This window comes from Musa acuminata, chromosome BXJ3-6, assembly GCF_036884655.1.
Source record: "Musa acuminata AAA Group cultivar baxijiao chromosome BXJ3-6, Cavendish_Baxijiao_AAA, whole genome shotgun sequence".
NCBI lineage: Eukaryota > Viridiplantae > Streptophyta > Magnoliopsida > Zingiberales > Musaceae > Musa > Musa acuminata.
Window position 1 is genome coordinate 31,074,735 of NC_088354.1, and position 23,687 is coordinate 31,098,421.

At 38.4% G+C, this 23,687-nt stretch overlaps 4 protein-coding genes across 4 annotated transcripts; 2 read left to right on the forward strand and 2 right to left on the reverse strand.

Annotated features, from left to right (window-relative positions):
- Positions 1-387: 387 nt before the first annotated feature.
- LOC135639846 (transcription factor bHLH112-like) lies at positions 388-2,337 on the reverse strand. The gene is made up of 6 exons (XM_065153812.1): positions 1,916-2,337; positions 1,306-1,825; positions 1,105-1,221; positions 934-999; positions 780-845; positions 388-688 (listed from the first exon to the last, which is right to left on the reverse strand). The coding sequence occupies exons 1-6, from the start codon at positions 2,224-2,226 to the stop codon at positions 515-517; spliced, it is 1,254 nt and encodes a 417-aa protein (XP_065009884.1). The 5' UTR covers positions 2,227-2,337; the 3' UTR covers positions 388-514.
- A 12,116-nt stretch (positions 2,338-14,453) lies between these two features.
- LOC135640218 (uncharacterized) lies at positions 14,454-15,799 on the forward strand. Its single transcript, XM_065154455.1, has 2 exons — positions 14,454-15,011; positions 15,531-15,799. The coding sequence occupies exons 1-2, from the start codon at positions 14,519-14,521 to the stop codon at positions 15,569-15,571; spliced, it is 534 nt and encodes a 177-aa protein (XP_065010527.1). The 5' UTR covers positions 14,454-14,518; the 3' UTR covers positions 15,572-15,799.
- Positions 15,800-17,240: 1,441 nt separating this feature from the next.
- On the reverse strand, positions 17,241-19,105 carry LOC135640005 (scarecrow-like protein 32). Its single transcript, XM_065154079.1, has one exon. It carries the CDS (start codon positions 18,838-18,840, stop codon positions 17,509-17,511), a length of 1,332 nt encoding a protein of 443 aa, XP_065010151.1. The 5' UTR covers positions 18,841-19,105; the 3' UTR covers positions 17,241-17,508.
- A 3,166-nt stretch (positions 19,106-22,271) lies between these two features.
- On the forward strand, positions 22,272-23,488 carry LOC135639898 (histone H1-like). Its single transcript, XM_065153893.1, has 2 exons — positions 22,272-22,689; positions 23,050-23,488. Exons 1-2 carry the CDS (start codon positions 22,376-22,378, stop codon positions 23,096-23,098), a joined length of 363 nt encoding a protein of 120 aa, XP_065009965.1. The 5' UTR covers positions 22,272-22,375; the 3' UTR covers positions 23,099-23,488.
- Positions 23,489-23,687: the final 199 nt, after the last annotated feature.

The following is a 23,687-nucleotide window of genomic DNA, read 5'->3' on the forward strand; positions in this document are numbered from 1 at the left end:
TTGGGGTCTGCACAAGTAATTTGTTTGAATCTCTTACCATAATAAATATGATGACCATCGAAGAGCATAACAAAAGAAGGGAATAGAAAAAAAATACTCCAATTTTATATTAAATATAATAATTTATAATATTTCAAATCTCTCCACCTCTTTTCATTCTATAGCATCTCTTTTTATCAATTATATATATATAATATTACATGAGTCTAAATTAAACTTAAGATGATATCTCATCATCAAGTTTAATTTAATACTCGATTATTCCGTACCACTGTTAAAATTTATTTTTATTTTATTTTATTTTTTTAATGAAAAGAAGGGGTACAGTGGGGCTGATGGCAGTATATATGTATATTATTTTTATTATAATAAAAATTCATAAGAACATGCGGTACATATTCCTTTGCTCCTAATCTAAAATATCATTTCTTCGGCTTACATTCTGCAACATCGTGGGGTTCAGACAAATGCTCCATCATCCCTATTCCCTCACTGGACGGTGTAATCATCATCTCTATCTGAAGATTCCTCCGAATGTGGGGTGCCAGAAGTCTGCTGTGGTCTCCCTTGCCACCGGGTGCGTGCTTGCGACGGGAACCAAACACAGTCCCCGGCTTCTTAGATCTTGATTCGGTTCACTGCAATCCTTCGACTTGTCGGACATCTTCAAGTATGGACTGCTTAGAACCTGCAGTTCAGACGGGGTTAGCGGTGCAAGAATTTTTCTGTGACGAGAAACATAACGATAGCTGGACGAAAACATGGATGAAGAAGCTTACACCAACTTGATCCTGCAAGAACTTAATGTATTCGATGGCTTCTTGGAGAACCGATGCAGTGTCAGTCTGAAAATATAACCATCAAATAGTTCGTTTGCTAGCGTAGTTAACAATGCTCTTCGAGACGAAGACAAATAAAACAAACAGCACTGACCTTTCCAAAAGGCGAAACTATCTGCTGGAGAGCAGTGATTCTGTCCCCTAATTTTTCTTTCCTCACCTGCAAACATGTAATGCGAACGCTAACATAACATGAAAAGTGACGGGCAACAGAAGCAAAAGACCAAATATCATCGATCCAAAATCTCGACTGGTCTAACCGTACCTTAAAGGTTGGTAGTGGCGAAGGTGTCTCGGTCCGGAGCTTTTTAGTTGCCGCCGGCTCGCTTCCGGTTTTCATGGTCGAGGAAGAACACGAATCATGAATTCCTTCCTGATTCATCTGCACAGTCAAGCGTCCCAAAAGACACTCATGTTCCAAAACTTCAATGGTCAGAATGAAGATACACGAATCGATGATGGGTACCTTAGCTGTGAGATTACGGTAGATAGTTCTGGGCTGCAAGTCAAATTGCGAAGTCGCCGGAGAACACAAGGCCGGCCTTATCTCACCAACTGAGAAAGCCGCAGATGCATTCCAAAAGGGAGTGTTGTTGGTGAACTGCAGCTGGTTATTCGACTGCTGCTTTGGATGAGAGGATTTAAGGAACTGATGAGAGAATTTAGCCCATGAAGGTTGCCACAGCTCGTTCGAGCTTCCCTGATAGGAGGTCGTCGGAGACTGGTAGCCATTCATCAGTCGATTGCCATACATGAACTGATAGCTGCCAACACCAGCATCGCTGGACTCGTGACCTGAGCTGAAATGGTGTTGTTCTACCAAGAGATTCTGGTTCATGTCGCTAGACGGATTCGCGGTCCAACTTTCAGCGCCGGTACGAGCTTGATTTGAAACAGCCGGCGTGTCCTGCCTGATATAAGGTCTTGAGCCGAGATCCTCTTGGAGCATAGCATGAAGGCCGCTGCTCTCAGGTCTTCCACCATACCTATTTCATTAAATTTCGGATGGCTCAAACCTGTGATCTCTGACTACACGAAAATACTAAGATTTAAGCAAGCATATACTAGAGACATACGATAACGGTCGAGTCCAGTTCATGGAGGAAGAGACGAGGCCGAAGCTTGGGATGGCCGAATCGATCAACAAAGGGCGAATATCCGAGTGTTGGAGCATACGATTACTTTCTTGAAAAGCGATGGAGCTACCACCGGCCGATCCTGCGGAGTCATCGCCCGACGCAGCGCTCCAACAGAATGCTCTTCCTCCGATCATATCAGCCATTGCAGTCGAGCATGACATGGAGGTTGGCGCATCAAAGCTGCCGCTTCCTTCAGGGTTCCACCAGCTCCCTCCACTGCATATCCCGGTCTGGAGATCTTCTGCCATCGCTCACGACCCCTCCCCCCCTCTCTCTCGTGTCCTCTTGTTCTTCTATTGACTTTGGTATGGCTTCTTAAGGTTTGGGTTGAATGGAAAGAACAAAAAAACAAGGACTCGAGGGTATCCTATATCTTACAAGCACTGTTGGGCTGTGGAAGTCATCCACCTTTGACCTACAAGGGGAGGATGGAGAGCTGAGAGGAATTGGTAAGCTTCTCCGAGTTAAGATGTCTGTCGTTTTGGGACTTGGGACTAGTATCTTACGAAAACACTCACCGGGGTAGCCAAAGGTCATTGTGTGAATAACGCTACTCCAGTTGTTCATCATCTACTGTGAAAAGGATGACAATCTCGTGAAGATATGTAATCTAAATCCAAAATAAAAGCACCATTAGAGGAATTACTAAGATTAAATGCTAAGGAAGTGAGATATTGTAATTGAGGCAGAGGTAGCACAATGATAGGGGCAATGAGTTTTCTGTGCTGTAGAGTGGTGAATCAAGTTGACAATATTTTAATGGAAGTCCACGCTGCTTTCAAAGGTTTATAGAGATGTAGGGATGCCAACAACAGACTGCATACTCGAGTCTTTCGGTAGGATAGAACCAACACACTTGTTTAATGCTAGCATCGATCGTATAGAATTGAAAAGTTGGAGAGCCGATAAATTGCTTTCCAGATTCTTCAACCACTCGATTCTTCTTAGTGGCTCAATTTACTTTGTCCAAATTCTAAACTAATATTACCTATCGAAAAGGGCACGACTTGAGAACATGTCATCTTCTGTTTTCACAACATGGTATAACTCGTGTTAAAACTGCATGGATCCTCCAAGGGAATGTAATCATGCACAATAATATATATATATCTCTCTCTCTCTCTCTCTTCAAGTGATACATTTTAGTGGTGGCAGCCTTATGTTTGTGTGGGCTCAGCAATTACAGATTTAGCTGTAAGAACTTTAACAGTAAATTTGTTCAGTAACTCTGCTTCCATCTAAATTTTTTTGAGGTTACGATCTAAACTTCACTAAGATTCTCAAACTTCCAATCATACAATCCAATGAATGACCTATATTGGCCAAATCCGTCAATTCATTGGATACAAGATATTCCAAATTCCAAAGGTAATTGTCTGCTGAAAGAGACAGACATAGGAACGAGGAGGAGAGGAGAGGAGAGGAGAGAGGACACGAGGAGGCAAGGGTGATGGCATGCTCATGACCAGGCTGTTGTAGGTCAACGTGGGTCCCACTTGGCGTGCGGCGGGCACTAAGACCCGCGCGGGGCCCACTCCCTTCTTCCACTACCATCGAAAAAGCCTGAAAATTTTGCACTTACCTCCCTAATGGGTTGCTGATTCACATCGCCTGCTCGGCCTTCTCTCTCTCTCTCTCTGTCTCCGTCTCCTCTTTTCATTTGCCAAGGTCTTCTCTTCTGTGTCTAAGCCTCTCCCTCAGTCAGTCACAGATCTCTAGTTCCCTTTTTCAACTTTTTAGTGTCGACGCCGGTCCTCTAAAACGAATCTCAGAGATCTACAGTTTGTCCAATGCGTTGCAATCAAAATTGCGTAGCTACATAATACCTGAATTTAATTAGTGCATATATAGGTCGATTTTTGCAGTAGTGTATATGGATGTATTGCCGTGTGTGCCTTTGTCGCTCCAGTTCCCGGTTTCGTCTATCAGCCATGGAAATTAGTTTTCTAAGATCAAGCGTAAAGCTACACAGAAAATGTAAACATATTCTTAGTCGACCTAAAGAAAAAGCCGGTGATACTACTAAATTTCTTAGTCGACGTTACTGTGACAAGCTTTCATTTAAAGACGAAAGAGAATTCTGTCTAAGCAAAAAATATTGATAGATTAGTGATAGCATGGATATTGATGATGTCTGGGTCAATTAGACTTGATTCAAAGTAAGGTGTGTCACCAGAAGAGGGACTGAGTGCTCATTTGGAGGCAAAGGTAGAGATTTAGGTGTGTGCTCAAACGACTTGCATGAGGACTAAGGTTAGAATAGATTTTTAGATACGATTCCTTCAACGTTCAGTAGTCAATAAAGATAAAAAGTTATTTTCATGAATAATCACCGGTCTCGATTACCATGTCTAAAAGTAACTTTTAATAGTGAGTTAATTGAGAAAAATATTTGAAGGTATGGATGGAATGTTACTAGTCCCATATTTTGAATTGATATCCATGTGATCTGGATGTTGATTAAGTCCTTTGTCGAGTTGCTATTAGATATTTGTCTTATCAATTATGCAACAAATACACATATTATCAAAGTTAAGAGACACTTGAACAGATTTTTCCTTCATAATACATGGTATGGTATGAATAATCAAAGATCATTTTGATTGTTTTCCGGATTCGGCATCGTGGAGAGTCTCATTTCATTTATATATGTGGAAAGGTTGTATAAAAAGTTAGTAAGCTTGAAAGATGAGGGGTTGAACGAGCAATGACTCACCATACATTCAACATTGACTTTTGTTGTGGTGTGCACTTGGTGACCAACAATGAGTAAAGGTTTGACTTGTACAACACCTTTGTCGACGTCGCTTCTGGTCTTCTCAATGGAAGTTAGGTCATAGCCATCCACCACTCAGGATATATATATATATATATATATATATATATATATATATACAACAAAACCTTTGAGCAAAAAACTCGTATGCAAGAACAAGGGCTGGCCGTGCTGTGTCACCACCCACTCTTTTAATAATGCTCACAGAGATATCTTTGGAGCTCGAATTGGAATGCCACGTGCTCCATCCATTAGAATACAACTCTCCCCATTTGAATTTGAATTGCTAGGTCTTCACCTGTGAGGCTAAGACTTTTTTTTTCCCTCAAAACAAAGAGAGAAAATTATATTGGAGTAAAGTAATTACAATTAGTATAATCCACAACTATAACTTATATTTATAAAGGCATTTACTCATTTGAGCATAGAGAATTAACCCATTTGACAGTTTGATTCCCCTCCCTCACATGTGAAGAATTATTGATAGTATTTCGAATGATGCTCAAGATAGACGAGGAAGTAGATTTGTCACTAATAAATATATTTAGCTCCACATGCACCCGAGTCATCTTACGCTTGAAAACGACATAAAAATCCTCTAAGATTATCAATGTTTCATATTTTATCTCTAAATATCCAATAAAAACGTACGTTCAACAAAAAAACAAATAGCAATATTACTTCATAGAATGAATTATCCTCGAGATCTTACTGTTTTGATGGCTACGGATGCTAGAGGCATGGGTTACAATCATCGTTTTCTGAAGTAATGACTTTTTTTTACCATAAAAAAAAATTAAACTCAGTCCTCAATCCTCATCTTGGATTTTCATTATAGTTTAATTTAACCTACCCAAAAACAAGATCAATCCACCTAATAATGGATCGACATTTTTCAATAATTTTCTCTTATACGAAGGAAGTCAAGGAAAAATGAATAGCAACTATTACTTTAATAAAAATAATGTGAGAGATAGAGGTCTAGATTTGTTAGACAAAAAATCATTTCTCATCTTCCAAATCAATCATAAAAATATTAACAATAAAAGTATGACGAGTGGTGTTCATAAAACCGGTATCATTGTGTTCCTTTGGGAGCCAATCCATCCCCACCCAAAAATGAACTCATTGCCAACCAAAAAAGTTGGCAAAGGGGCTAATTGAGTCTAAGGCTTCAAAAGAAAGTTTTTTTTATATGTAGTCAGTCATCCACATATATACATACTATAGCTTCTGACATGACAATTAATTATTATTATCATCCACATACACACCATGACTAGAGAAGAAATGTTTCACATGCTATAATCGTAGCTTTTTCTATTTCTCGTGTGGAATCGCATGTCATGTGGAGGCAATTAGAGATAAGCATGCAAGTTGACCTCCTTCGCTGCTTCCCTGTGAAAATAATGGTGGTTTTGACGAGGGAAGATGATTTTTTTCCTATGCTACCACTTTCGGCCATTGTGATTCGATTGTAGCAAGTCAAACGTCATCATAATCGAGATGCTGAATCTTATACACTTAACTCAGTAAGAAGAACTCCAACCGGACTTTTCATGTCACTCTGGCAGATGAATCAAAGGATAAATGTAATTTTTTTTTTTTTTTTGTAATAAAAGTTTGGTAGTCTTAATAAAACTCTTCTGAGATCATAATCATCGATCTAAGATGCATTCATCAAGTTTTTATTAGAATATCTTTATCACTTCAACAGTAAAACTAGATTGGCGTGTCCATTATGAAAGCATAAAATTGATTCATAAAAGTTTATCTTTTCATACAAGTATCTTATCTCTATCTTCATTTTTTCTAAGCGTATGTATCGTGACATTTTATCTCTATCTTCATTCAAGTAACTTTTTTTTTTTATTTCAAATGATAAATAGCGAAGGTGGTGGGATTTGAGTCCAAAACCTCACGATAAACTATCGAGACCAGCTAAACTAATTGGAGGACCTTTATAAGATTTATATTAAGTTGTTGCTTGTTCATTGGTTGGAGCAGATTTATATATATGCCAAGACTACAACTTTGCTTGATCGAGACTTATTTCATGTTTGGTGCAACAGTGAAGTCACACGAAGACTTGGCCTTAGAGACGGGTCACCCTTTGGTGCAACAGTGAAGTCCGTCCCTCTCCTTTGTTATATATGCTGCAGCTAAAGGTTTATTGCATTCAGGAAACCGAATTACTCGACATAGGGATTTCTTGGACCGACGGGCACTGACATCCCCACTGCTCTTCCAACATGTTTGAGAATTGCCATGGTGAGACTCTTCCGATCGATTCCCCATAACACACAACGAGAGAGAGAGAGAGAGAGAGAGAGAGAGAGAGAGATGAGGATTTAAGCTAAGGGTTGATTCATGCATTTCTTTGAAATGATGAATGGGACCCTGAGAATAATCAAATAGAAAATATTCTTGACAAAGGCAAAGGCACAATAATTATCACAGGGCAATCAACTTCTCTAGCGGAGTGAAGAAAACGCGGCATATAAACATTTTTCTCCTTTTGATAAACCTGGATAAGGGAGATCGGATATAAAAATATTTTTCTACATATTATTATGTACCTTTGCATAAGAAAAAAATATATATAAAGGTGAACTTTATATATAAATATGTAACTTTGCCAGCAAATCATTATAGAACAAATAAGGAAAGCAACTGCCACCAAACCAAACAAAACTGCATCTGGTCGATCCATGCAAGAGACAGTCTTAGTTGGATGATCAACATAATCTTAAGTTGGCAGTGATAAAAATAATAGAAGATAAGAATAATAATTGAAGAAGCTTTATTGTAGAAATAAAATAGTTTTAGCTTGAATATATTAACATGTTCCCTCTCCTATTTATACAGATTAGGAGGAAGGATTAACAGAATAAACAAAATAAAGAGATTTCCTCTAGTTGGAGAAATCTTATCTTCTATCGAAAATCTTATCTTCTATCAAGTTGAGAAAATCTTATCTTCTATCATGCAGGACTTCAAGTACTTAAGATCATCATGTTATTACGAAAGCCATCGGCATACAAGAGACAGAATTAGTTGAATTTAGAACATCAAAATTCCAAAAGCATCGTAAGGAAGGAAGTTTCAACTGCTCTGGTCGGCAAAGCAGAACCTTTTCCTCCATGGCTTGTGCAGCTAGCTAATCTTCCGGCCTAACATTCTCTCGACGAGATAAAGTCACCTATTTCTCGGAGCATGGTGTCCTGACGGTCTTTAGGACGACAAATATCTCTGCATACTTGGAGCAGCCTTCCCCCAAATCTTTCACAAGTTTGTGGACGTCATAAATCATAGACAGCCGTTTCAGTTTAATGCCAGATTAACGTCGGAATCTTGTTCTCTTTACAATTGCGATCCTCCTTGTGCAGTGTAGGGTTTCGGAAACGGAAGATTATGTTCTTAGAGATACCACACTGATGGGGTGGATGTGGCCGGCTCTCCTACCAGTGATCTTCTTTCACGCGTGTCACCTCCGAGGGTTGACTTTTGGGACCTTAGCTTTTAAGAAGATTCGATCAGGAAGAACATGTGCTTCATGCATGTTTCTTCTGATGTGCTTTTTGCCCAAACTGGTGCTTGAAAGCAAGTCACACGATAAAATGCCAAAATGAGAGGAGTGATGCACTGGATGGAGTCGGCAAGATCAAGAGCATCTTTAGGCGCATGTAGCGAACATAGAGTTCAGAGATGAGAAGATACAAATCTCAGCAGGACCACTGACAGTGTTATGATTCGGGTAGTCTGTCTGTGGGCTTGGAAAGAAGATGGATGTGCTAAAAAGAAGACAAACCTGCTCTAGTTTCCAATTCTCAATCTTTTTCTTTTTGTTTTTTTTTTCTGATTTAAGAGAAAAAAATTTTATTGACGAAAATATACAATCATAAACAAACAAAAAAAATCTAAGTATGGAAGAAATAAATTTCTCCAAAGACCAAAAAAGTTTGCTGACCCTATCATGGTTGGCCAGCCAGCTAGTAACATGATTTCTTTCACAAAATACATATGTTATTTTACAATCATTAATGACAGATCTAACTCTTTCTCCTGCTTTTTCCTGTGAAAACAAATGAACTCGAAGGCTGAGGCATGAATTTGCTTCTTGATGGTGTTTAGCTTTTTAGGTTGTAAAGCAAAAAAAAAAAAAAGAACAGAACAGATACACATTGTTGCTTTCTTCTCGTCTTCTTCTTCCCTGTTAACGAAGGATAGTAATTTGTATTTTCCGTTTCTCCAGCTTGGGTTCCACAGTGACCTGTGTCAAGGATCTGATTGCAACACAATAAACTACACAACGGACTCCGAAGGAAAGCTGACAGAGTGTGGTTAAGCAAGCAAATGTCCTTTTGCCCAACAGTGTGAAATCATAGACTTGGACTAATTTTTATAAGCCACAACAAATGTTTAGGTTAGCTTTGTGGTGCTTAATTTGGTTCTTTCAGAGTATCCACTCCAAGTTCTTGAGGTATGTATCTGGTCACATTGCTTTTACTGAAAGAAGAAGCACATGTGAGGAAGAAAGCCCATTCCATGGCTTATCGGGTAATGTCCCCAAATCATTAGATTGAATCCCATCAACTAATACTCAAAGTTGATGATGTTGTACCTCAATTGGGCAAGCTAGCCTTTTGGAAACGAGGGTTTGGGAATCCACAGAGCATTCTAAGCTCCAAGTTTTGAAAGGTCCAAGTGCAAAAATGCAAGAAAGTATAAGAAAACCCAAAGAGACCCCATATTTATAAGGGTCGAATGACCCTTGAGGACCACCATCAGACCCTTTGATTGTCCAATGGTCCATTTAGACAAACGACATGGTAGCCTGGTAGTGTTGGTCAGGAGAGATTGATCACTAAGATTGCAATCTCCTTTAATCCCAAACGATTTAGTTGGAGGCTGATGTGGAACTCTACTATTGGGCTACGTGGGATGTCAAGAATCAAATCAAGTCAGATAGGATGTCATAGCCTAAGCAGCATGCCTAAGGAAAACCGATGTAACGATGATGATGATTTGATCTGATCGATTGGAGAGTTTGCTAGCAAGTTAAAATCCAAAGCAACAATAGTACCGGGGGGGCGTGCATGGCATAAGCTAGCCACCTCAATACAATACAATTGTATTTGCCAACAAGTATCTCTTATCGACGATACAATTAAATTAGCCAAGGAACATCACGATTACATATGATCGAATCAATCAAAAAACATCTCTCGATGATGACATAACCAAATCGATCAAAAAAAAGTCTCTTGATAATGATGTGAGCAAATCAACTAAGCATCTCTCAATAATAATATAATTGAATTAGTTAGGAAGCATCTCCTGACGATAATAAGATTGTATTAAAAAATGAGATGTCCTTTGATAATATAAACAACTTTGCCGAGGAAGAACACTTAGCATACCATCAATATAGTTAGTAATCTACTAAGCAAAACATTATGTCTCGACTCCTAGTATATGCCAAGACATGATGAGGGTAAATAAAATAAGGGAATGACGTGTAAGTGATCGCAAACACATCACACTTATTCAATCGAGATGTTAGATGAAACTCAATCCTATGAGGTTGGTGACATAAATAACAATGAGAGTGCTGACTCGGGTCGACAAGGTTAGTAATATAGCATTGATGACGAAACTAGTTTTAAAAAGTCATTACCAACTGTATTATAAAAAACCCTGGCATGTGCCTTTTGGCTCTTTTTTTCATTGGACACTTGTTAACTTAGACATTTGACTAAATCAAATCGTTTAATCTGATGTGAGCATCAAAGAGATCTTATAGGTATAGGCTCATTAACTTTTTGATACCTTGGACTCATAAATGAACCCAACTAATGTGTTGAATAATCATAATCTTAGTTAATAAACATAAATTAAGGATACTTGAAATTGACAAAAAAAAAAAATAGAGAGAGAGAGAGAGAGAGAGAGAGAGGAATGTTCTTAGTAACAATCAAAACAAACACACTCGATTTGGTTTGATGTAGATTAGCTGATTGATCAGGTGATCGGTGAACAGGGCGATGCCATTACTTTTTTAAGCCAATCCAGCATTGCAAAACATGCAAAGAGTCCTCATTTGCTGCCTCCCCGGAAGATAGATAGGTGCAGGATGGGTGTCTTATATGGAGCGTATAAAGCAAAGAATAGGTGCATGATGGCTTTCACACTCCAAGAACACATCGATCGAAGCTCACCCGCGAAGAGGATGAAAGAGCCCAGAATCCAGTCATCGATGCTAACGACAGTATCATGGAGGAATCATGATCCGAAGAGAGAAAGGTTTCTCCCTGTTTAAATGTGGAACCTGAAAGAATCTCCTCCACTGTTGCTCGGAGCTCCAAACCAAAGCTCAAAAAATTAATTGGTTTTGCAAGTGATGGTCATCTTCTAGAATCGTAATATCAGATAATTCTTTGGAGGATGTTCACATATATTAAGATCTCACAGCTCTAAAAGAAAGCCCATGCAAATCGTTTTGCAAAAAGGACGATCGCCTTCAAATCGCCAATTGCATCTTTTCCTCGGGTAAGTACTTCTAATGTCTATGGTATCATCATATATTTAATCTTCAAAATCATGAACAAGTAATATCATAAAATTAAAAAAATATTATAATGATAAAATTAAAAAAAATCTTACAAACAAAATAAATGACAAATGAGAATCGAAGAACATATATTTATAAGATAAAAAATATTTCTTTGGGAGATTTTTCTCAAAAAAAAAATCTCAAAAAGCGTCTTTTAGTGTTTTTTCAAATGATGTCTCTTAATTTGAATAATACCAAAAATACTCCTTACCAACTCCAATGATACTTTTTTCGTCAAACTTTTCACTGGTTTTGAATCATTACATTGTTTTTATTTGATTCATTTATAGTATTTTTACTGAGGTGTTGCAAACACTGTATTATGCTTTTCTAATTGTCAATAGACGATCACAATATTATATTTTTAGATTTGTTGTTAGTTTGGTTAAAACTAAGACTCCATTTGGGTCATTTATGATATTATTTTTATATGGTTTTTATTGCGATAACCAAAACACTATAATAAACCAATGTTTGATCCCTATTTGGGTGATGTTATTCATAAACTACTGTAAATATCTATTTGAATCATATTATGATATATCAAATAGTTTGTAGTATGTTTTGATTTCATTTGTCTCGCTTATAGTGTTTTCTAATGGCTTTATAGTGTTTTTATTATGGGTGTTGAAAATACTATAAAACTACTGAAAAATACTATTGGTTGTTATTGCTCATACACCATTATGGTATCATATTTTAGGTTTCAAGTTTATTTGGTTGAGGTTACGTAACAATTTATATGATTATAGTATTTTTAAGTAGGTTTTATAGTGTTTTTGTTGTGATAACTTAAACACTATAATGGACGAGAAAAATACTATTGAAATTGATGAGGGGTATTTTGAACATTATACAAAATGAGATCATCATTAAAAATAAAAAAGTAAAAATAGGAGATATTTTTGGAAAAAAATTTTTTTTTTCAAACAAATCATCCTCTTTCTTTCTCATTATCCTTCTTAGTGATAGATAATCCTAGTATAGAGTACGAGTTTGGTCTGACAACGTTTCTATAAGAACGTCTACATCCTACTAATCACTTAATCATAAAAATGCATTAACTTCGCTTTGGAAATTTTAGTAGGAACAACCTCTCATTTCATTCCAAAACCTTTTTTTCCTTGATATAAAGACTTTGCGGTTCTCATTAGATTTTTTGGTTCGTTTGAATTCACGTTATTTTCAGTTAACATAAGTCCGAAAAATAATAATAATATGCTATTTTATAATTCCAATGCCTATCGACATCCCAAATCCAACCCTAAACTTATCCTATAAAAAATAAATTTATTTTTGAAAACCTTATAACTATCGATCCATCTTCAAAAAACCCACCCAAAAGGGTGATTTTTCTATAGAAGATCCTTGTATTTTCAAACAACATTCTCTTTTAGTTTTTTATTTTTCCAAAATAACCCTAATCAACTCTTTCTGTCAGTTTTTTTACACATTTTGAATTATTACAGTGTTTTCATTTAACATTTATAGTGTTTTTATTAAAATACTAAAAATATTGTTAGTGACATTATATTATGTCCTTTTGATTGTTATTAATTGTAGACTCTTAAAATTTCATACTATTTGGATGATGTTGTTCCTAAATTATTATAAATCCATATTTAAAAACTAATATGATATAACAATTTATAGTGCATTTGTTTCCAACAAGGTTTTATAAATTCAATTTTGAAAACCTAGTAATCATCCATCTTCAAATAGCCTACCAAAATGGGTGATTTTTCTATAAAAGATCCTCCTATTTTCAAACAGCATTCTCTTTTAGGATTTTTCCAAAATATCCCTAATCAACTCTTTCTGTCTGTTTTTTTTATACATTTTGAATTATTACAGTGTCTTTATCTGACTCATTTATAGTATTTTTTTAATAACATTTATAGTATTTTTATTAAAATTCTAAAAATAATATAAATTATTATTAATGACATTATATTATGTCTCTTTGATTGTTATTATTTGTGGACTCTTACAATATTTGGGTGATGCTATTCCTAAACTATTATAAATAAATAAATAAATATATATATATATATATATATATATATATATATATATATATATATTTAAAAACTAATATGATATAATGGTTTATAGTGTATTTTGATTCCATTTGGCTCATGTATAGTGTTTTCAAGTAGGTTTCGTAAATTCAGTTTTGGAAACCTAGTAATCATCCATCTTCAAATAGCCCACCAAAAAGGGTGATTTTTCTATAAAAAAGATCCTCAGTTAGGGTTTTTTTTTTTTTTTTTCAAATAACATTCCCTTTTGGTTTTTTTTTTAAATACCCCTCACCAACTTTTTTTTGTCAGTTTTTTTTTCACCCATTTTGAATTATTACAATGTTTTCATTTGACTCATTTGCAGTATTTTTTAATAATAATAATAATAATATTTTTTTTATTAAAACATAAAAAATATTTAAAAAATACTATAAGTAATATCATATTATGCCCCTTTGATTGTTAGTAAACTATTACAGTATCATATTTTTAGACATATAGTTAGTTAGATTGATGTTATGAGTCCATTTAGATTATTTAAATTGTCTCAAAATAGATTTTGTGATTTTTTATTATGGTGGTCAAAACACTATAGCAAGCTAATTTTTTATACCTATTTGGGTTATGTTGTTCTTATACTATTATAAATGCATATTTGAAAACTAATATAATATGAAAATGATATATAATTGTTTTTTTATTTCATTTGGCTCATATATAATGTTTTCAAATAAGTCTTATAATGTTTTTATTATAGTAATCAAAATAATATAATAAATTTAAAAAAAGTGTAATCGCCCAAAATATTATAACTGATAGAAAAAGTATAATTAATTTTTTAAAGAGATAATTTAAGTATTTTTTTTGAATTATGGATACTGTTTGGAAAAAAATTAAAAGGGGAGTTTGGGAAAAACAAAAAAATCTTTTGCAAGAAATCGCCCCACCCAAAATTCAAATATAATTTTCTTGAAATTTCCTTTTGTGGGCCCACGACAATCCGCGTATATAAGCAATGTCAATCTCTCCCTCTCTCTATCTTTCTCTCTCTCTCTCTCGCTCGCTCGCTCTCGTTAGAAACTAAACCCCTTGTAGAAACACTTTCTCCGTTTTCTCTCTCTTCAATGGCAAAGCTCTCACCTTTCCCTGCCTTTATATCACGTAGAGAACTCTTTGTTGTTCTCCCATGCTTCTTTTTCTTTCTCTCCTCCTCGTTGGCAGCATCTGGTGGCGGCTCCATCCGGGACCTTCTTCGGAACTACGGCCTCCCGGGCGGGCTCCTCCCCAACTCTGTGGAGTCCTTCGCCCACGACCCTTCCTCCGGCCTCCTTGAGGTCCGCCTCGATTACCCCTGTTACGCCCGGTACGGCGATGGGCTCGCTTACTTCGAGAGCGAGGTGCGGGGCAACCTCAGCTACGGCGCTCTCTCCGGGGTGGTCGGATGGTCGGAGGAGGAGCTCTTCCTATGGCTGCCCGTCAAGGGGATCGTCGTCACCGACCCGACCTCGGGCGTCATCCTCGTCGACATCGGCGTCGCCCACAAGCGGCTCCCTGTCTCGGTCTTCGAGGAGCCGCCGGAGTGCCGGCCCCCAGGGGAAGAAGTGCCGGCCAGAGTCGGTTAGTTATGTAACTTAAAAGAAAAGAACGATCTTTGCGGGCGTTTCACATCTTTATGGCGTTATATGGAAGCTTCACATTCTGTTTCCGTTTCGAAAACGAATGATTGGTCATTTGCAGAGGCACATTTATTTTCGCAGGCTGAAAGTTGAGATTCTTGAGCTTCTTTAATTTTATCTCAATTCTTATTCTTTTTTCCTTCTGCAATTGTCCTTTTCTTATTCTATTTGCACGTTTTCTTTCCTTCAATTCTAAAATGACAATGATTTCTTTGTTGTTTTTTTTTTCTCTTTACTTTCTTCTGCTCACAATATCTGCTAATAATTTTGGTGCCGCCCGTCTCGCGTTTCACGTTGGTCCTGCTTTGCGTTTATTGCGCGCTAACCCCCCCCCCCCGTGCTTGCGTTGGTTGTGCAGTCCTTTTCTGGAGTTTTGTTCCTTTCCTGCGCTTGTGGTTTCGGTGAATGATCTTTCGGCACTCGCTTAGCTAATGGAGTAAGTTTTCTGGTTTGGTTGCAGGGCTGTTTGGCAGAAGAGAATGGTTTCCGCAACCGAGATAATAATTACGACTGGACAAAAAGACACACTTCCCTGTATTCGATAGTCATCCCTCCCTCTCTCTCTTCTTAACCTCGATGAACCCTAAAATATTTGTGCTTGAAATGGAGTGTGGTCACTGTTCTCGAAACCACCACCTAATCGTCTCTTTATCTCTGTAACCCATCCATCGAAGGCTTGATAACAACGGTGAGCAGTGCCAGTTTGGCAACCTTGGTAGCTGATGACTACGTATCGGCTGTCATTCTTCTTTGTCATGTTGCATGTTATCTGTGCTGCTTCGCTCCAACTCGTGTGATGTGACGTAAACATTGGATCTACGAAATACTAAACTTATAGCGACTTGTATTTTGCGGTCGTTGAACCAAAAATTTTGTACATCTCTGTGAAGAACCATATTTGGCCTCATAAAAGCCGTTTCAACATATCTAATCATATTCAAACTCAATTCAAACCAATAATTCTCGTCGCTATATCAGACTGTCAATTTTTGAGTCGAAATATGACATTTTCTTTTTTAACTGTGGAAATGATTTTTCACAGTTCATTTTCATTGTTTTGATATGTTAATCCAAAAGACGGTTTGAGTAATAATTACAAGCGTAGATTCTAAATCTGAGAAGAGTAGAGGTGGAGTAGCCAATTGGTGACTGGGCAGTGGGAAAGGAAGATGGGATGGGATGATCTCCCCCACGATGTACAGTACCGGTGCACGTCGCACAGGCAGACCTGCGTCGGCTGATATCAGACTTCTACATATGGACCCCCGCCGCCAGATGGTGGAGGCGCCTGCATTATTTCGGCGGCTACGTTCCAGAAGGGGACCGGGCCCCGCCCGCCCACCATCGTGTGCTCGAGTTCGCCGTGCGGCGTCGCGCTAAGGAGCCGTGGCCGCCATCCGCTTCCCCTACTCCATGTACCGAATCGTGGAAGACCCGAGTGTACGTAGCATCCCGGTAAAAGTCGCAACAGCCAGAGCCAGCTGAAGGGTTTTCTAGCTTCCTCGCCAGTGTTTACCACCATCTCTAGATCTTAGATGTGTGTCGGTGCTCTTTGTCGAATGCCATCCCAGCATGTTCAATTGATCATGATCAGTTTTCAACCACATCTTGAAAGAAGCGTCCTGATTGGAGGATTTCCAAATTACCAGTGGTGGCCACAATAACACGCGCTGGAACCATTATGCATGGATTCTCTTCCTGGAGATTATAAAAGATGGGCTGAAGTCCTCTCGTAAGATTAGTCTTTGTTAATTATGGATTCTCTTTTTAATTAAAGGCTTTAAAAATATTCTTTGTTCTGTCTCCCTTAAATGTTTTCTTTCCTAACCATTCGTGATTAGCTTGAAGATGTGCGCACTTGCATTTGTTTGCCTTTCTGTGGTCAATTTTGATGGAGTTTTTTTCCCGTAAAAGGAAAAACAAATTAATTGGCGTTCGCACCTATCAAAAATAGTTTCTGTTCTTTGAGAGATGCGTCTTTGGAATTCAGATCAGTGGTATATCGTAGTTGTTTCGCATTGCCCTCAAGTAAATCTCCGGAAGCACTCACTCACCAGAGATTTTGGTGGACGAGTGCATTCTAAAAGATGTGTGAGACTCCATGTCACAAGAAGGGGATCCATTATGCTCCAGGCATGGAAAAATAAAATACCAAGAAATTTAATGGGGAGACCAGAATTAATCTGCGGCGGCTCGTAAGCAGAGGATGAATGGAACGCTCATACAAGTAAGGAAGATATACCATTCTCCCTGCCACATGAAATGGTAGATAGACAGCATCATTGGCGGCCCTGCATGGCTTGCTCCCGGATGGACGCCAGTATGGAGTTGCGGAAGGCTCAGAAAAGCTGTGCATCTGTCGGCAACATGTTGTTGTCATCTTTCTTGCTCAGGACCACCGAGGAGCTGGTGCTGCTCCCACCATAAGACGAGCGATTTCATCCATCATATCCGCTTGGGACCCAAGCTGTTGTGAAGACTGAATTGTGGCCCTTCCATGTGAGCACCAACGTGTCCTCCTCCCTCTTCAGTCCCCATGCACTCGCATGTTCATCGACAAGAAGCTTCACCTCGCTCACAGTCTCCTCGTCGAAGGGAAAGCTTTCGAACCCCGCCCTTGTCATCCGTTGACTAAACCTGGCACCCGATTCCAACCTCTCCATCCGTTCCTCCCCCTCGAACCCGATGATGTTCTCGATCTTCTGCCCGATGTCCGCCTCGTACGCCAACCTCTGAGGGCTGTCTTTGGGCAAGAAAGTCTCCAGCGCATCAAATGGTATCCATAGGTAGTTGAAGCATGACATGATCCTGGAGGTCAGCCTTGCGGAGTCCAAGTCTGCGTCCTCGTCGGTCACAGTAACAAGGCAAGGGTTAAGCCTATGAATTAATTCCATGAATGCATCCCTCGAGGATAGGTCGTCAGTAGCTCTCCCTGACCCCTCCGGCAGATACCGTAACCAGCTCTGGCAGTTGACGACGAGGGCCTCTCCCTCCCTTAAGCCTAGCGAGGAAGGATCCAACAGACATGACGCGAACTCTTGGAGGAAGTTTGAGTGTCCGTTGAGAGCATCACTGGAGCAGCTCCAAGTGGCCTTGACGACATGGAACTCGAGTGGCACATCCCTAGACTTGGCAAAGTTTGCCAATTTCAGCCCGATCTCCTCCGTGGAAACATTCAGATGAGGTGGAACCGGTGGCCGAGCGGAGGGCATGGTGATTCGGAGCAATGGTGGCCCTTCGGGCCTTCCAGAAAGCGCATCGATGAGGGTAGGCCATTGCATGCAGTAGTATATGCTGAAGTCGAGCACATGGACCTTCCGCCTCCCCTGCACCATCTTGAGGATGGCGCCATTAGCTGCCGTGAATCCGAAGCGGTGCCATGGAGTGAGGTCAACATAGCCAACGAGCTCGGTTGCGGTCATCGGCCGGGCCCTGGTGAGCCCGGTCGTGGCGGAAGGGATGGCGGTTGGGCAGAATTGGGAGGCGCGGGTGACGAGCGCCCTAAGGAACCAGGAGGTGAGCCTCTGGTTGGGGTCGCCATGCGAGGAGGCGATGTTGTTCAGAACCCACATGACCTGCTGAACCAGGGTGGCGTCGTTGGCCTCGACAGCGGTGGCGCAGTGGAGGAGGAGCTTCTCGATGCCTGCACCATCCAGGCTTCCGAGGCACCCCTTGAGAGCGCCGGAGAGTGACCCATGGGGGGTGTCAAAGGGGTTAGGATCAGGCACGGAGACATGGCCCGGAGTGCTGCCCCTGAGCTCAGCCCTCATGTCTCTGTGGAGAAGGGCGAGAACATGGAAGCTGGGGTATGCTAGCTAGGGTTTCCCCATTTCACTCACGTGCATGGAAGTGGTTTCTATGGTGATGAGCAGGCCACATGGCAGATGGTAATAGGGTGGGTGACGATTATAGAGGGTAGGGTTGGATCCTTGAGGGGCTTATGAGAGGGAGGTTCAGAGGAGATGATATGTGTTGCAATTCTCAAGGAGATATGGATTGTAATCGATTCCGGAAAGGTTGCTGAGAGTGAGATGAGGAGGGGTTGGGGATGGGTCGTGTTTGGTGTCTTCCATAGCTTTAGGACTATATATATATAAATATATAATAGAACGGATTGGAAGTGTTCGTGGACAGGACAATGGAATAAGATTTAATGAGATCGAGATGGGGATAAGGCCTATTATCAATTTTATATATCTATACGAATCCAATGGTTTGGCTGAACCGAGAAAGAATACCAATCGTCTTACTTATCGACAACTCAGACGTAGATACCTTCTAACATATAAACATATTTACCACAAAGAGTGCTTTCAAGAGAAGTAGTATCTTTACCTGTAAAAATTGATATTGATCAATAAGGTAGAATTTTATTTATTTATTTTTATAAATTATTTTATATTTATTTATATAGTTATACTTTTTATATATTTAAATATTTTTATAAAATTGTATTTATTTATTTAAATAAAAAATATTTATTAAAAATGTTAAAATAATACATTTATCAAATAATATTCAACAAATATTTAAAATATAATTTTACCAAATAACACATGCTTCGATGCACATTCAAAATAGTTTATCAAATTTTTACTCAAATTAAAGCATCCACAATTATATTCACTTAAATTTTTTCTTCAATTATATATCAAAATATAAATATAGTTTTTATTCATTCAAACACAGTTTTAATCTTACACTCACACATCACTTGCACACAATGCAGTAATTCTGATACATTCCTGAAGCCTCCAAAGCACTACTGATGCTGAGTAAAAAATTGCCACAGAAACAGCCTTATAGCCGGCCACAATTTTGTCCGGTGCTACATCAAGACAAAGACAGCATTTAGATTGCTGATTTGTTACATCAGCTCCTTTGGGCATTCAAATTGAAATATCATATCCCCTTTCCCCTTCTAATAAACTTCATGACAACAACATTAAATAGATCTCTAGTCATGTTAGTCCACTGCAAAGGACAACTCAACTCCAAAGGACAAATCAGCTCCTTTGCGTTAAAGCTAAAATATATAGAGAGGACAAATATACTCCTTTGTTTTAAAGCTAAATTATATAGATGGTAAATAAATAAGGAATTTGATTGGCGGGTTAGGAATATTTTTAGTTTTAACAATCCAGATACTTAAAAATTATTATTTTAAATACATCTCTTTAGTCTCATGTTCACGTTTGTTTGTTGAAAAATCATTCAATATATAATTCGTAAAAGAATTATATGATTCTATCTAATTAAGTAAAATATTATGAATATGATTAAATTTTGATTATGGTTATCAGTAAATAAAAATAAAATCTAATTATGATAAGATTCCTTAGAAGATGATTTTGATACGAGAGACTCTCATAATTACTTTTCTTAAATTCTCTGCTCTCGTCTATAAATAAATATGATCTTCTAGAGTCTACAACATAATGTGTATGCGAATATGCGAGTATACAGATATAAGAGATTATAGATCTTCTTTTATTTTTCTTTAGTCACGTAAACTAATCAATAAGAGATTATAGATCTTCTCTTAATTTTTTTTTCTCCCTAAATTCATCACTTATAATAATCCTACAAAAGATAGAAAGAGAAGAAAAATACGATCTTAATTCTTTTTGTAGATCGGTGTTACTAAAACTTTCGGATCTGACGATAATATGTTTACATATCAATTAAAGGTTTTCTAAATAGTATTTAAAATGTATGAATCATAATATTTAGGTCTATTATTATTTAGTTTTAGATTTTTGATTAAAAAAAAGTCTTGTATCGTATAAAAATAATGATTTTTATACTCACATAAATATATGATGAACTAGTTAGAATGGAAGGTGAAGTTAGGTTTGGATGGAAAGAAAAGCGATGTCAACCATGAAAGATAATTGAGAAAAGGGAAGTTTAAATAGATTTTATAGACAAATCAGTAGCTATCCTTAATAAATATAAGCATGCCGTTTGCATGCTACCATCTGGCGATTTTAATGTATCGCGAGAAGCATATGTAAAAATACTCAATGGGCAATCAGGCCTTGTGCATATCAATACTCAACGTACTACCAAACATGAGCGAGTCATATACTTTGAATGCCTTAGTTAACTCTGTCGATAAATTTTTTTAACAATATATTTATAAATAATATAAAAAAAAACATGCTTATAAATATTTTTAACAATATATTTATGTTTATAATAACAAGCATGCCATTTGCATGCTACCTTTTACATTAAAAGAGAGAGTGAGAGAGAGAGAGAGAGAGAGAGAGAGAGAGAGAGCCTTTGTGACCTTAACTCATCTTAATATCTCACTCCACCAAAAGTTTGGTGGAGCAGTGAGTCAGCAACTACTGTTTCCCATAAATGTGTTCCTTCGTGGACGGCCACTGAGTGTGTTTTTTTAAGGGGAAAACACCTGTGGGATTAGGATTAGATAGCTGATGATGATGATGATCCGGTTTGACTTCGAGATCAAATACTCGCAACACATTTATTGGAAGATACCAGCTGTCAGAGGACGTAGAACAAATACTTCCTCTCACCGAAACACCAATGGACTTGAATCTTCTACTGGGAATATTAATTCTAGGTACTGCATCATGCAAGATATTTTTATCTTTTTGATTTTACTTCTTTAATAATATCATAATTAGTTTATTAATTAAGTGATTGTTAATGATGTACAGATAGAAAACCTACCAACGATTATATTAGCCTTAAAACAAGGAAAACGTAATAACAGATTATTTGGGGATTAGCTTGCGTGCTTGGAAAAGTCAAAAGGGTGTAACTATACGTTCCCCATTAAAATGATTTTATTTGCTGATTAGCAAATAATTATTGGATTTAATATGTTGAGATAATTGATCTATTAATTTTAATTCTAACCCTTTTTTTATATGTGGCTTATCAAAATATTACACCCTTCCTACCTACTAAATGGTTGCCAAAGAGTAATAACATATTTATTTAATTATCATACCAATAAAACTATATATATATATATATTATTCCGCCAGCTAAACTGCATCCGCTCCCAGCTGTCCTTTTTATTATTATTATTTTTAATTGCGCAAAACGTCACTGAGGACCACTTCGTTATATCCATGGAGTAGTCAGTCAGAAGCAATGACTACTTTATCGAAGACTTTCAAGTCAACCGACGAGGAAATGGTTATATAGACAGACCAAATCGCCGGGAGTGGTGAGGTACCAAGTCGTCTTCTCACGACTGGCCGATGCCTGCGATGGCAGCCTTGTAATCCAAATTATTCTGCGTTGGGAGGTGCTGAGGGATCGATGAGGCTACTGGAATTCCCTTGCGGCCGTCGAGCTTCCCTGCCGGAGGAGACGACGCCAACGCCGACGGCGGAAGCTGGGGAGACGAAGCCAGCGGCGGAGACTGCGCCGCCGGAGAAGCTTCTTCGTAGGGCGACGCGCGGGTGGGTGCCGCCGTGGCGGCCGTCTCTGCTGTCGATCTCGGAGGACGGTGCCTCTGTGGGGACTCCGAGGCAGCCGGCGACGGTGGCGAAGAGCGGAGGATCGGTGAAGGCGAAGGCGAAGGCGAAACCGGCTGTTAGAGCAGTGCCTCGTGCTACCAAATACGACTACCAGTACGTAAATGTGTGTTTTATCTACTGCTGCTGTTTCCTTGTGCTACTTTTTCGCTCTAATATATATGAAGGTTTATGGAAGACAGTTGAGACTGTGTGTACGTGTGACAGTCAGGATTCGCTTTAGAGATACAACTTAGGTACTTGGAGATGCCAAGGAACATGAAATAAAAGCTTTTAGCTAACTTTTTTGGATGAAATAAAACCAGAGGAGTTGAGAGTAAAAAGATGTAGGCATCATTGATACTTTATTGGAGCAAAGGTGGTCGATGAAGTGCTTAGGAATAGTCTAATTAAGAAAAAAACTATATTTTCGAATAAGCAAGTTTAATAAGGTCTCTATTCATTTGCTTCTGTCAGGCACTACGCCGTCGTGCCCGCATTTGCTCCGATGGTCTTCCTATTCTAAGCATCATGGCAGTGAGTGAGTATGAAGAAATGTTTCGGAAGCAAAACCGAATGCATGCCTGTAATTTCATGTTGGTGCTGTCGATGATGATAGATGTTGGTGACTATATTTTTCTTGTCCTTTCTTTCGTCATTTTGATTAAGTTTGGAAATATATGTACATACTTGATTGATTAAAATTGAAGGTGGTTCATTTCACCATGTGATTTGATGGATTACTCTTTATCTTGAGTATTCGTAAAGAGGAAGAAGGGAATTAAAAGCTTTCACACAAAATGATGGCATTACCATCGGTTGCGGTACGCTTCAACATCGATCCTATACTCGATAGTTGCACCCTCTTCGTGAAGACGACGTATATAAGATCCCAACAGGGTCATTTGCATGCATGTGAACAGGAGCTGCATAGAGAGAGAGAGAGATCCGAGTAGCTTATTGTCTTCTAGCTTGGAAAGTGAACACGTCCTCTGCTCATCTCGCAAATCATAAGTTGACCCAGCAAGCAACGCAAGGATAGAAGTCAACTACTGCATACGAGAACTGACAAGACGTCAACGAGCCGCGGTACGTGTTATTGATCGCAACAAATT